The sequence below is a fragment of the Podarcis filfolensis genome (genome assembly GCF_964270895.1).
Source record: "Podarcis filfolensis genome assembly, chromosome: Z".
NCBI classification, from domain to species: domain Eukaryota; kingdom Metazoa; phylum Chordata; class Lepidosauria; order Squamata; family Lacertidae; genus Podarcis; species Podarcis filfolensis.
Genome location: NC_139617.1, coordinates 48,820,690 through 48,835,429, shown reverse-complemented (window position 1 = coordinate 48,835,429; position 14,740 = coordinate 48,820,690). Strand labels below are relative to the sequence as shown.

At 45.1% G+C, this 14,740-nt stretch overlaps 1 protein-coding gene across 18 annotated transcripts in view; it reads left to right on the top strand.

The window, feature by feature from the left end:
- STRBP (spermatid perinuclear RNA binding protein) overlaps positions 1-14,740 on the top strand; it is a 139,537-nt gene that overhangs the window by 72,670 nt on the left and 52,127 nt on the right. For 9 of the 18 annotated variants that reach the window (XR_014544054.1, XM_083597300.1, XM_083597289.1 and 6 more), the window contains 3 exons: positions 1,212-1,359; positions 12,627-12,721; positions 13,214-13,309. Coding sequence is in view for 16 of the 18 variants with exons in the window: in XM_083597300.1 (XP_083453426.1) it covers positions 1,212-1,359; positions 12,627-12,721; positions 13,214-13,309 (339 nt within the window). In the remaining 2 variants the exon portion in view is untranslated. The remainder of the gene's footprint in view (positions 1-1,211; positions 1,360-12,626; positions 12,722-13,213; positions 13,310-14,740) is intronic. The other 9 variants (XR_014544055.1, XM_083597301.1, XM_083597290.1 and 6 more) reach the window with 1 other exon arrangement.

Here is a 14,740-nt window from a genome sequence, read left to right as displayed (position 1 = left end):
AAATTCCCTTATTCCGAATAGGATTCCTCGCAAGAAAAGGGAAAAGTTGACAGCTATGTCTTTTGTATGAGTGTATTATCTGTCCTGCAGTGGTCCCTTTAGGTGGGATGTCTCTTTGAAAGTCCAGATGTGCATCAAAATTATTTGGGTCAAGAAGTTCTGAAAACATCAGTTTCAAGGAAGTCAAGAAACCCAGATATCACAGTAACAAATGTAGGCAACACAGATGGGGGGTGAACAGGTCCCTCTGCCCTGACCTAACAAACCCTAAATATACCAGCTTTGTTTCTGTTCTCTCTCAGAATTGGAGCTGCCCTCTCATTTATCTGTAAAGCTACATCTAATAAATAGTACTAATGATTATAATGTTATTAAGGAAATAAACTTTTTCTCACTAGGTTGGTAGGCAGCTAAGTAACAACTTTATTTGTTTGGCTATAAGCCATTGCAAAACAGAAAGAACTTTCAACATTGGGAGCCACAATTTTATCTCTTAATTTTCCGGCTGCCAGAACAAATAATTTAAAAACTCACACACAATTTAAAAGTAATAGTACAATTATTATTATTATTATTATTTTAAAAAATAATTACAGATGTCTCATAAAGCAAATTCTCCAACTCCCCTACTAAACTGTGTGTGTCAAGAGAAGTTGTTATTATTTAGTATATATTGTCCACTTTGTAAGGGGCTCAGTTAGTGGAGAATGAAAATGGATAGGGGTATCTTCCTTCTGACTTGCCCTTTATAAAAAAGGAAAATGTGTGTTGGTTCCGACTAGCCTTTGAACCCTTGGCAGCTCTACTTTAACTGTTGCTGGGGTTGGATTCACTTTCGGAATAATCTACATAGACGCCAACAGGGTGTCCCCATCAACCCTGGGTGCTCAGATAGACCCACTGCAAACTTCCCTGAGTTATGCATAAATAACGAGAACTCCCAAGTTCTCAGCCCGACTTAGAGGGAGAAGATTATATTGGCCTTACTGTCTCCAGTGGAAGGAAAATGAGAAGATGGGTTGTTTGGTTTTCAAGTGTTCTGATATTGTTTCAAAGCAACAGTTCCTAGGAAGTTAGTCAATACTTTGCCCTCCTGAAAATTCGGATTACAACTCCCATCAGCTCCATCCAGCATAAACACGTCTTTTTCTTTGCTGAGATTGTGATTTCCCACCGCCGTGACTCAACTGAGCAATTCTGAACTGTTTCAGAAACTCACAGAGGAGAAATACCATGTGGAGCATCATGTGGGTGAGGCAGCCATCATCATCCGTAGCACAAAGGAGCAGCTTCCACTAACTCTCAAGGTGACCCTAACCTCCCCTCTAATCCGGGACGAAGCTGAGAAGAAGGACGGAGGTATTGAGAGGAGTTCCCTTGTCTTCCTGATTGTGCTAATAATGATTTTCCTCCTTATGCTGTGCAGGTGAAAAAGGAGTTCTCTCTCCTTGTTGTGCTACCAGCAAACCTCAGTTTACTTGCCAAAAGGATGGACAGAAGCATTGATCTCACTAGGGATTCAACAGCCCCGTTCAGAGAAAGTTGTATACAGGAGTACAGTTGCTAACCTTCAGTTAACTCTGTTAGTTTACGAGATTGTTATTAGGACACTATTTTCAGAACAGCCCACCCAAGTCATATTTCAATATCATATAAACATGGTTCACTCAGGGCCTTTTCCATGGCTGACCCTAGATGTTAGAATGCACTCCTCTGATAGGTTCATCTTGCCCCCTCTTCTCACCCCTGTGTGAAAATCTCTCTGTTAAGGCAGGTCTTGGTCTAAAATATTATTAATTTTTATTCCTGGGGTGGGGAACCTTTTGGTTCTCCAGATGATGTTGAACTCCCAACCATCCTTGACCATTGGCCATGATGGCTGGGGCTGATGGGAGTTGGAGCCCATCTAGAGGGTCACAGCTTACCCACCCGTTTTCTTCCCTCAGAGATACTGCTTTTGCTACTAATCCCCAACGCTTACATAATTTTTATTAGTTTTCCAATATACCCCAAATAATAGCCAAATTATAACAATAACAATTAATCCCCAAATTATACAATTATCAAAGTGCCAATCAACTTCCAATTAATACATTTTAGTTCTAGTGACTCCCTGCCTGATGGTTTGGGTGCATTTCACTGCGTCAGTTACAATACAATTACAATAATCCTTAATCAACTGCTACAGAATTAGTGATTTCCATTTGTGATGTTACAATATATAAGTTTATAAAGCTTCACGTGTGGAACTCAAAACTATTATCTTTCTTCTGCCCTGCATGTGAAAACTGTTATATCGATGGAGATTCCTTCTGTCCATATATGGTGTTGCCTCTTTCACGTCCCAGCTGTTGTTTTCTCCCATCATGGCTTCGGGCGGAACTGAATCTCCAAGTTTCTCAGAAGTCTTATTTCTCCGTCCCTTGCTTCGATGTCCCGGAACAGACGGCAGTCTGCTAGAAACCATTCTGTCTCACTAGTAAAACATGTCGTAGATCTCTGCCATTTCCCGCTCAACCTAGGAAAAGGTGGGCAGTTTTCAAATGCACTGAAGATTTACTGTATTTTTTCGTGTATAATATTAGGATTTTTAAAAAAATTAGGTTTAAAATTCGGTCTCATCTTATGCACAGGTAGTTCTGAGGGGTGTTTACTTAATTTGTAGTCCCAAAAAATAGGGGGTGTCTTATACATGGAAAAATACGGTAATACTCCTTTCCAACTCCCAGAATCTCTGCAGGGTTATTATCACAGCCCCCAAATTCTTTTCCTTCCAGCTGGAGATTTATGGCCCAATTAAACTTTATCTTACATTACATTCTGTCAGTAGAACACACAAGTCTCAGTCTCTCTTTCCTTGTCTGTTGTTTTTAAATGGAGGTGAGGGGGATTGCTTTGTCTTTCCAACACAGTCATATTTGAGCTTTCCCTCCCCCTCTTCATTTCAAATCACACAGTTTCCATTTTTTTGCTTGGTAATATCAATATTACTCCAACCTCCGTTCCTCACTTGTAAATATATTTTTATTTTATATTCTGGAGTGGGTTGCCAAATCATAAATATATAAAAGAAGCTTAGAATAAACAAATTGTGGGCTTCCCTCCCCCCAACCGATTCTCACACCGAAGAAAATTTTATTTCAATTCAAACTTTTGATCCATGTAGCTGGTATATTTGGCAATATGTTGCTGCAACCCTTATACTGGTATTTTAAAGCCAGTTAAAAGGAGAACCTCTGTTTCCTAATGGCGGCGTAGGAGGGTTTTCGCCAGGCAAAGTGCTTTTGCACTCAGCAGCCCCTGACCTCCCACATTCCATGGCAGAGTGAGAGCCAGGTACTGAGATGAACTGTGAGTGAAGCCCCTTCCCCCTGTCCCTGGCGGGAACTTGCAAGGATGATTTGCCCTCTGTCATCTTTGTTTTTCATTCATCGATGATCCCCCGCTGTTGTTGGGGCTGCCTCCATTAAGACAGGCAGGACCGGAAGCCTTCTAAACCAAACTCTTAACATGTTGCTCATGGAAAATGATTATCATTGAGTGTTTGGACTACAAGGCTGTGTTCCTGTCCCTGACGTTGAGTATGCTGCAAGCAGGACTTTAAATTTATTTCAGAATCAGACTGGTCTCCTATCCAGATGGAACAGAATCTTTCCATATACATAACTTTTAGCTTTGCAAACATCATTTGGTCTAGACCATTGTTTCCCAAACTTTCTCTGACCACTGCCCCCTTGGTTCCACAAATTCATCCCCAGTGCCTCCTACCCCGTAAAAGCAGTATTCAGAAAAATGGTTTGCATGACCCAATGAGGAAGATAATAACCACAAAACCCAAAACAGTAAGAATTAATTGCACATTTATTCAAAATCCAATTTAAAATATTTTAGTTTAATTAACTAGTTCAACAAAATGAATGAACAGTGATACCAGATTTTCAGTTTCTGGTATTCATTTACATATCCCTTGCCCTCCCCAGTAATCCCCCCCCCGAGCTATACTACCCACTTCAGGAACCACTGGTCTTCGGGAACCACTGTTAAATTGATCAGCTCATATTTCTGGGGTGGGGAAGGGGTGGACAGGAGTGGGTCAGACAACCTAGTACCCTCTAGATCAGCGGTTCTCAACCTGTGGGTCCCCAGATGTTGTTGGACTACAACTCCCATCATCCCTGAGCTTGGCCCTTGCTAGCTAGGGGTGATGGGAGTTGTAGTCCAACAACATCTGGGGACCCACAGGTGGAGAAAGGCTGCTCTAGATGTTGTTGGACTCCCCTCAGCCCCAGCCAAGAGTGGCCAGTGGTCAAGGGTGATTGTAGTTTAGTGACACCTGGAGGGTCACCAGGTTGCCTACCCCTTGGCTGGGATTTTTGGCCCCCGCCCTAGCTCTGTGGCTTTGTGTGTGTGTTAAAGGTAGGCAACCACTCTGCTGTGCCTCTGCTGCCTCCTTTCAGAACGAGTGTCAGGTCCTACTTTTATACCTGCTCAGCTTGGACTTTGGCACACCTAGCAAATTCCATTGCTGGCTCCCTTTCAATTTTGCTATCGGTTAACAACAGATACCAAGTCTGTTTGCTTTTTGATTAAACGCTGTGTTAAATAATCTGAGTCTTAACAGTGGATACTCTGGAGAAGGGGCTTCTCACAAATGCGTTGCCCAACATGGTGGTGATGAAGCTGGAGGGTATTTTTCCTTCTCCAGAAGACTCCCCTTCTCTGCTAATTATTGATGTGTGTTTACCTTTAAGCCAATAATACCCATGAGCAGGACAGAGTTGAGGTTACTGCTAAAGTGCCATACTTAAACCGCTGCACATAACGTTCTCTGGGTGTCATCTGTCTCCTCGCCGTGTCTTGTCCCATCTCCTGTTACGCACTTGGACTTTGCTGTTCAGGCACAAGAAAAGACATGGATGGAGGATGTTTCCTCTGCATTCATAGGGAGCCGAAGATAAAGTTGAGCATGGTGTGCAGGGCTCTTGCCATGTTACCCACCAACCCTACCCCAAGTACCCCCTTACCCAAGAGTAGGCCACATTGAACTCCATGGGACTTACTTATGAGTAGGCACGCATAGGGTTGTCCTATTCATCCCCACTGGAATAGAATTCCTGTCTCGTGTCTCCAGTGCTTTTTATCCTCCCCCTCCCCATAATTTAGCCATTGAGCAATGTCAGACTTTTGACCAACTGGTGCTGCTTTGTCATGAAGGTTGAGGCAACTGGACCCCCACCCCTCCTGGTTGCTCTTTCTCCATTTCTAGACATACCACATATTCCTCTGTTTCCCCTCTCCCCTCCCTGCCCCCCACCCCACACCGAACCATCGTCACTATGAGAAGCGTTGGTCAGTTTTAATTTGTCTCCTTCAGGATGGAATTGGGGACAGGTGTTTGGAGACCCTGGAAGGAGAAGTGTTTCATGCAGGTGGAAAGTTGATAGGGGTGCTTCATGGCCAAATTGGGTGGGTTGGAGGTGTAGATGTGTGGAAGTGGGAATTGGGAAGGTAATAGGCTGAATGCCTCACACCAAGCCCTCGCCTTTGCAGGGATTCAGTGGGGAGCAGAAATCCTTGCTTTTTCTCCCCTATAAAAACTCTCTGTAGGCAATGAATTCAGAAGGATTTTGCTTGCTTTCACCTTCGTGAGGCAGGCAGCAAGGTGGCCCAGTTTTGCAAACTACCAGAGGCAATGGTTGACTACCAAGCCTGGCCTAAATTTGTGGGCCCCTGCAACTAATAAACTGCATTAATTTAGCAGGGGTAAATGCCAGCCCCTGGCTTAGCAATCGTAATTGTAAGCATTTTATTAGAATCCAGACTTTCCCTCCAGGCATGGATTGAAAGAATCAGGAATTAATACAAGATATGTGAAGCATCACTGAGTTGTTAAGGAGGCATGGAAACAGTGGTAGAGAAACAGATACTCTCTTTTAAATCCCAGTATATTTTTGAGGATAACACTTTCTTCTCAAGGACAATGTACTTCACTGATGTACCAAAGCAATCCAATTCTGCTCATTTGAAAAATGAAATTCTGTGTGGTGTAGAGAAGTGGATAGGAGCCTTCCTCTCTTCTAAACTACTAGCCAGTGGGAAACATCCAATGGATTTGATTTGAAACAGACAAAAGGAAGTACTTCTTCCCAAAGCATATGGTTAGACTGAAATTTGCCACAAGATGTAGCATCGGCCAACTTTACACGGCCTTAAAAGTGGATTACCCTCATCTGTCATAAATTTGTCAATCAATAGCTACTAGTCATGATGGCCACATTTTACCTGTAGTGTTGAGTAATGTGTACTCAGTAGGTTTCTAAATACCAGTTGTTGAGCAACATGAAAGTGAGCTGCTGCACGCGGATCCTGCCCATTGGCTTCCCATTGGGGCATCTGGTTGGCTACTGTGAGACCAGGAGGCTGGACTAGGTGGACCTTTGGTCTGACCCAGAAGGGGGCTTCAGATGTTCTTATCTACTCAATATGCATTGGGAATAAAGAACTTAGGTTTGGGGTGGGTTTGGTTTTTCAAAATCATTTTACGCAGTTACTACCTTGATTTTTCCCAGAGGCAAAAAATCAGCCTCCAGCCCACCTTTTCTTAGCTGTTCTTATTTGTGAAAAGAGTGGAAGAAAGAGAAGTCAACAGAGTTGAGAGTGGGCAAGGCTTGAGGTTGGTAGAGGGAACGAGAAGGAGAACTAGAGGGATCGTGTGCTAGATAAATCATAACGCTTGATATATAGCAAGCATGTCCAGCTTCCAAAAGGTTGTGATCTACTACTGGTATAAAAAAGCAGCAGTGATCTACCCATTGTCATTGGAGGGACAAGGAGCGTGCGCAGGGTGCTGTGTGGAAGGAAGTAGCTAACTGGACACAGGAGGGGGGAGTTTATGGGGGGGAGGAAAGGGAGGCAAAGGTTCTTTCTCTCCCCCAGCCAGCCCTTTCTCTCCCCCCCCAAAAGCAGCTCCACCCCCCCAAGCCAGCCCTTTCTCTTCCTCCCCCCCCCGCCCCCATCAAAGGGAGCCACGCAACTGACATGGATCCTGATAGCGCCTGCCCTCCCTTCTCCCCCCCGTCACCCCCATTGTCAAAGGGACCCAGTGCTGGAGCCGCTGCTGCAGCTGTGAAGGCTGGACCTGGGTGGCAAGCGCAAGGAATGTCACCTGGCCTGGCCTTCCCGGTGGCAGCAGAGGGACCCAGCGCCAGGGCTGCTGCTGCAGCAGTGAAGTCCAGGCGACGTTCCTTGTGCTTGCCGCACGGCCTGGCGTTCCTATAGTTTTGTCGGTTGCTGGCCATTTCTTTTTTAGCTGTAACAATTTGGAGTTTTGATATATTTATACCAGAGGCACAGAACTGGGGGCTCTAAAGATGTTGCTAGGCTACAGCTCCCATCATTCCTGACCACTGGCCATATTGGCTGGGGGGTTTGTTCCCCATCAACATGTGGAGAGAAAGGGCCACAGGTCTCTCTCTCCCCCCCCCCCCATCCCTAATAGATGCATACGCTGCCACTTTGCTCAGTGGGCCCTTAAAAAACTCTTTTTAAATTCTCTTTTGCCCTTTTTAAAAAAATGTTCTGATTCCACCCCTCCTCTGCAAATCCTTCTTTTGAATTATAGAATTCATCTACCTCCTGCAATGAAGGAATCAATTATTCTGTCGTGTGTATATAAGTTTCTCCTTTCCCAGTAGGTGGAAATATGTTTCGTTCTCATTTCTTGGTCCCTTCAGATCTCTCTGCCCTGCCCTGTCCCACTGGCCCAACTCTGCAAATGAGCTGCCTTTAGTTATCCTGCACCAACAGACCTGACATCCAGCTCAGTCTCTGGGCTGAATTTGGAGGGTGGGTGAGCAAAAGGGAGAAGACCTCCCCAAGGAAAGCCTGCAGCTTTTTGACCCTGCCTCCTTTAAAAATGAATAAATCTCTTGGGTTAAGGGAGCATACAAAGAACTGAAGGGTTGCAGTTTTAATGGGCCAGGTAGAGGTGAGCAGGAGCACAGGTGGCACAGCCCAAGGCAGAACAGAGCTTTTCACTCTGGAGGGCAGTTCCCCATGGCTGCATTTCACCCCAGATGTGTTTGCGGCACTGCCCCACAGTCCTTTCTTCCTTGCTTACATTCCTCTCCCCCCTCCACCCGTGTAATGAAGTGGTTAAAGTCACCCAGTCCTGTCCACCCGAATGTCTTTTTTGCAGATGTTTTGCCTCCCTGACGGTCAGAGCATGAGCTGGCACACCTATTCTAGTGAGGGTCGCCAAAACGAGTCCTGACGCTGTGAGCCACCCCCTTGAAGATTCCACTTTTCTCTCCATCTCTCTGTTCCTCTGCAACACTTAACTCTCACGCATTGGCTGCCTGCGACGTGGGGGACTCGGCCTTGCGGAAACAGAGAGGATAAACTGAGCTTCTCAGAGCCTCGCTGCTTTCCAAGGCTTCCTAACACATTCACCATGGCCTCTTCAATTAACGCTAAATGAGCACTGTGGAAGCCCAGCCCCTGTGGGTGTTGCGGTTTTTTTGGGTGATAGTTATCTTCTTCCGGGTAACTTATTAAGGCAGACAGAATCTGTCTTACGTGAGCAAAGTTCCTCATTTGTGCCGCTCTTAAGGTTGTGCTTGCTTTGCCAGCGGCTTTAATGGTTACCTGTTGCACGATTTCTCTGCAAGGTGGGCCCAGGTGGTCTCTGCATGGTTGGTGGAGTGGCCTTGCAGCCGGTCAGTCTCTCTTGTTGTTTTCCCCCACCCCCGCAATTTATTAAAAGAGATTCTTACTCACCCACTGGTTGCTGTATTGTCCAAAGCATGATCTTGAAGCAGATGTTTCTATTGTCTCCCCCAACTCCCCCCACCAGATGCATGCACAATGTTTTTGTTCTGCATCAGAAAATATCCTAGTTTCAACCATTGGAGAAAGGAAATGGCAAAGCCCTTTCCACTCACTGAACTAAAAGATGCTGGCAAGAGTTGGGGTTGGAGGGGAGAAACAAAACAGCAACTTTTTTAAAAAATCTCCAAACTGTCCTTTATTGTGCTTGTAAAAACATCCAGCAGCTAATCCCATTTACGACTTTGCAGCTTTTATTGGGAGTATTGCAATCCTGTTGATGTGCGTAATGCAAAGAACAATGCAAATATCTGCTGCAAAGTTAATATGGGTTGAACCATAACTGTGTGGCGCTTTGTAGCTCCTTTTTGGTCACAGCCAGAGCTGAAAGCTGCAAATCAAGACGGCTTTGGATTTTCTTTGAGGTTTATGCTCTTCTACGCTTGTTAATTTCTTCTGCTAGATTACGGGTTGCATAGGGCTGTGACACTCTGAACCGGCAGGCTTTCCAGACTGCAGTAGATAAAATGATAAACCCATCTACTTTTTATAAACTAAACTTAGATCCTCTTTCAGCAATAAGAGAGGATGCCTAAATAATTTTATTTCAGGAAATGAAATTTCTTGTATATCTAATGTTCCAGTAAGCCATGTCCATACCATCAATGAGAGAGAACAATTTTAAGCTTTTAAGTCTCTCTCTTTATGGCTCCAGAGCAGGGTTCCTCAGAGATACAGTCCTCTGAAGACAGCAGCCCCAAGGAGATAGAGCCATGCCTTGTAGGAACCAGAGTCCACATCTTCTCCCCACAGTCCTGAAGAGGAGGAGCCTTTGTCATCAGACTCAGGTGTTTCTCTTGCAAGTTGCTCAGAGAGATCAGTGGAGCCCTGATGAGATAACACCACCATCATCATTTCTGTTTATAGACCATTTAACATTTGAAAAATCTCAAAGCAGCTTACAGTAGGTAAATATATAAGCATATGTGCACAGTAAGCACAGCAAAACCATGTCAAATGATACACATAAGAAAATATGTAAAACAATATCCATAAACATAAACATGAAGCTCAGTGGCTGACCTTGGGTCAGTTACAGCCTCTTAACCTATCTTACAAGGTCACTGTAGTGATTAAAACTGAGGAGGGGGTTTAACTATGTACTCCTTGGAGACAAGCTATTCTGCTTACCTGCTTAAGAAAGCTGGAGTGGCCAGCCAGATGGCGATGCCAATCGTTAATCTGGCATCCAGAGATCTTCACATGGTCGCAGTTGGACCCATGCCAGGTGCAAAATGCACCTTGCTCCTGGGAGATTTCTAACACCACATAACATGCACAATATTTCCACAGCTTGGAACTCCAGGACCTAGAAGAAGCCCGTGGCAGCAGAATAAGGCACTAGGCCTTTACCTTGCCAGATACAGAGTGTGGGGCTCTGCCCCATAAACACCTGGCCTTGGCTATATCAATCTGCAAGTTGCTCCAGGATGCTGCTGATGTTCTGGCTCAGCTACAGGATCACTAGTCATGGTCCCGAAACTCACACCATGGTCCCTCTCCGTGGTGCTGACCATATCTTGTCTCACCTGCCTGCCTTCCTGGAAATCCGAGGCTCCTGACTTCCCCCTTACATCAACCATCACCTGTCTCTGACAGTGGGCAGCCCAATGCATCAGGACAGCTTTTGCCCAGGTGTTGGAAGACTGTTTTATTGGAGCTCCAAAATATGGCACATGACTATCAGCACAGCTTGGCCCCTGCCAAAGCAAACAAGCATTTCTGCTTTGTGAAGCTGCTTTGTGCTGTGTTAGCCTAGGTAGCCCAAAGCAGGCTATTCTGGCTAGCCATCACTCTGGATAGACCCGTTTAACTGGCAATGGTCAGGATTAAGCCTGAGGCCTTCTGCATGCTAAGCAGGTGCTCTCACTGAACTATGACCCCCATATATTGGTCCGTTTAGCGTGCTACTGTTTACTTCAGGGTCGCTGCTGGGCTCCCAGCTCCTGCCAACTCAGCTAGCGTGTCAGGGATGATTTGAGCTGTTGGCTTGCAGCAGCAGGTGGGCCACAGCTTCCCCTCCCTCCTTACCACAGGTCTTTTGAAATCTCTGGGAAGAAACATACTCCACCCCCCCAAAAAAAATTATCTGGAAATTGAGCTGGGATCTTGTGCATGTGCTCTGAAGTGTGGCATTGACATGGCCCTTCCCCTTACTAATATTTGAGACCCACACAGTCATCTCATATATTTCCTGTGAATGTAAGAAAATTTCTGCTCGATCAGATCAAAGTCATAATAATAATAATAATAATAATAATAATAATAATAATAATAATAATTTATTTATTTATTTATACCCCACCCATCTGGCTGGGTTTCCCCAGCCACTCTAGGCGGCTTCCAACAAAGTATTAAAATACAGTGGTCTGTTAAACATTAAAAGCTTCCCTAAACAGGGCTGCCTTCAGATGTCTTCTAAAAGTCTGGTAGTTGTTTTTCTCTTTGACTTTTGGTGGGAGGGTGTTCCACAGGGCGGGTGCCACTACCGAGAAGGCCCTCTGCCTGGTTCCCTGTAACTTGGCTTCTCGCAGGGAGGGAACTGCCAGAAGGCCCTCGGCGCTGGACCTCAGCATCCAGGCAGAACGATGGGGGTGGAGACGCTCCTTCAGGTCTACTGGACCGAGGCCAGTGTTCTGCTTCCCATAGTGGCCAAGTGGATGCCTCTGGGGTGTCCCTACGCATGGGTGTGAGTGCAATAACCCCCTCATTCTCATGGTCCCAAGTGGTTCTTATTCAGAGGAATACTGCCTCTGAATCCAGAACTTCTATGCAGCCATTGGGACTGGTTGCCACTAATAACCTTGCCTTCTTCTTCCAGCGAAATTGTCTAATCCCCCTTTAAAGCCATCTGAGCTTTAAGGTGGTGTGGCTTTAAAAAAAGTGAATCCTTATGGATGTGAATTTCTCTGTGCTGAAAAAATAAAGATGCTGTAGATTGTCCAGTTGCAATTGGCTAAAACATGTTTAATTGCCGCAAAAAAGTATGTCGTTTTTTGCAAAAGAGAGAGAGAGAGAGAGAGAGAGAGAGAGAGAGAGAGAGAAAAGAGCATAAACGTCAATAGAGGTGTTTCTGTCTTGCCAAGATGTGACTGCATCTGGGCTGCAGCTCTGGCTGAGACATTTGTCCAGTTGCCAAATGCACAGAGTTTCTTGGCTCCTGGGGTTTTAATGGCAATATCTGATCATTGTTAAACATCCCAGACCTCGCTCCCTGTAAATTGGAAGGGGGGGCGCTGGGGTGAGAATAATAAAGAATTGATCACTACATTCAGAGAGAGGGGAACTGCCAAAGTCCTTCCCAGGCGCCAGGATGTGCTGAATATTTTGTAAATCTCTTCTGGTTTCATTTTCCATTCGACTCCAAAAGTCTTTAAAAGTAGCAGGGATGGTGCAAAGCGTCACACTTTTTATGGTCTGCCCCCGATGTGTTACATTTATAAATTAAAAAAATTAATAAGATCCCAGATTCACTGTGGCCAATTGGGGAAAAAAATGCCTTCTTTTACACGGACACATATTTACTATTTCAAAAATTGGCTTCGTTTATTTTATGAAATGTCATTTTGCAGTGTTGGGAAAAGAGAATAAAATTTGGGGTGGAATCAAAAGGACTTCTGGGAGCCTTATTAAGTCCCCCACCCCTCTTCATGCTGCCAAGTCTTCTGTGTTTTGTGACAGAAACCCCCTTGGTCAAATGGTGTCTGTCTCTGTTTTTCTTTATATTCCCCTTTTCCCAGTAGACAGTGTTCCGATGAAAGACCCTCCGGACTTACTCGACAGGCAAAAATGCCTTGATGCTTTGGCGTCTCTGCGGCACGCCAAGTGGTTCCAGGTTGGGCTTTTCGTTCTTACCTTATTGTAGAAGTTGCTGCTTTCCCCGTTTTCCTTTTCTTTCTTTCTTTCTGTTTTGAAACACATCAGAAATGCCGCCTCTGTTATTTTTATTTTTAGATTTTAGTGTTTTCAGTCCCCTTCTCTACTCTACAGCTGAGATATTGCAGATCTGTGAGCCACTTGCTTCTCACGTGTGATGGTCTAGAATGGTTACAAAGCGATGTCATAATGATGCTTTTTTAAAAAATTCTTTCTTCCTTTTCTTATCCTGCCTCCTGTTTTAAAAAGAAAAAAGCAATTCTACCCCCCCCCCCTTGTTTTGGGTAACTTTTTTTACTGTCATATTGTTGTTATGCATGTTGGTATGTAAAAGAGTGTTCCTTATATCCCTGTACATTAAAAACAAACACAGAGGCTTGCTTTTTTAAAAAAAAAACCTGCTTATTCTGGGCATTTTTCAAGTGGATTGGAACAATTCTGTTTGTTTTAGGCAAGGGCAAATGGACTAAAGTCCTGTGTGATTGTGCTGCGTATTCTGCGAGATTTGTGCAACAGAGTCCACACTTGGGCGCCTCTGAAAGGATGGGTGAGTACTGGAATGAAATGGAGCCCCACCAGTTGGGAAAGGGTTGTTAAATTGCATGGTGGAGGAAAGAGAGAAAAACACACTGTATGCAATTATTGCTTTCCCCACCTGGCGACTGATTAGGTAAAGGTAAAGGGACCCCTGACCATTAGGTCCAATCGTGACCGACTCTGGGGTTGCGGCGCTCATCTCACTTTATTGGCTGAGGGAGCCGGCATGCAGCTCATGTGGTCATGTGGCCAGCATGACTAAGCCGCTTCTGGCGAACCAGAGCAGTGCACAGAAACACCGTTTACCTTCCCGCCAGAGCAGTACCTATTTATCTACTTGCACTTTGACATGCTTTCGAACTGCTAGGTTGGCAGGAGCAGGGACTGAGCAACAGGAGCTCACCCTGTCACGGGGATTCGAACCGCTGACCGGCAAGTCCTAGGCTCTGTGGTTTAACCCATTCCAAAGAGTATTGAGGATTTAAAAATAAAATAAAATAATTCTTTATTAAAAACATAACTTGTAATAGGTCACACATAGTTGAAGGCCAAAGAGAGATCTGGTTATAGGGGAATGTTTTTGGCTGGCATCTAAAGATATGTAATGAAGACACCAGGCAAGCCTTCCTAGGGAGAACATTCGACAAACAGGGAGCCACTGCTGAGAAGGCCTGTTCTTGTGTTGCTGCTCTCCGGACCTCCCATGGAGGGGTAACTTGAAGAAGGACCTCAGATGATGATTATGGGATCTGAGTTGGTTCATATAAGGAGAGACAGTCCTTGAGTTATTGTGATTCCGAGTTGCAAAAGGCTTTATAGGTCAAGACCAGCACTTTGGAATGGGGATTGGGAACTAATTGGCAGCCAGTGCAGTTGGGCCAGGGTTGGCGTTATGAGCTAAGCCATCTTGCCCTGGTGAGCAACTTGGCTGCTGGATTCTGCGCCAGCTGAAGCTTCCGAACCATCTTCAAAAGCAGCTCTGCACATTGCAGTAATCTAACTGCATGTCAGAAGAAAGTGCCCTTCGCTTGGGCCACTTGCCTTAGTAAACAGAACTATAACTGTTTGCACCGTTCGACATGGATCTTCTGATACCCTTGTGGGAAGTGGATTGAATTACTTTTGCCGCAGACACAATCCATTTGGGGATTTCTCCTATGAAAAAGCCCATTGGAATGGATAGTAATTGATGTAGCTCCCGTTCATTTAACCAGGGCTTGGGCATGAAGAGCAGTCTGTGGCTCAGGAATGAGGAACCTGTCCCTCTCCAGATGTTGCTAAACTACAGCTCCCATCATCCCTGACTCTTGGCCATGCTGGCTAGGGCTGCTGGAAGTTGTAGTCTTACACCCATCTGGAGGGCCACAGATTCCACATCCTTGCTGTGAATGATCCCTCTTGTCCCCTTTGTCTCCCCAGGCATTGCACACAGCTCCTTCCT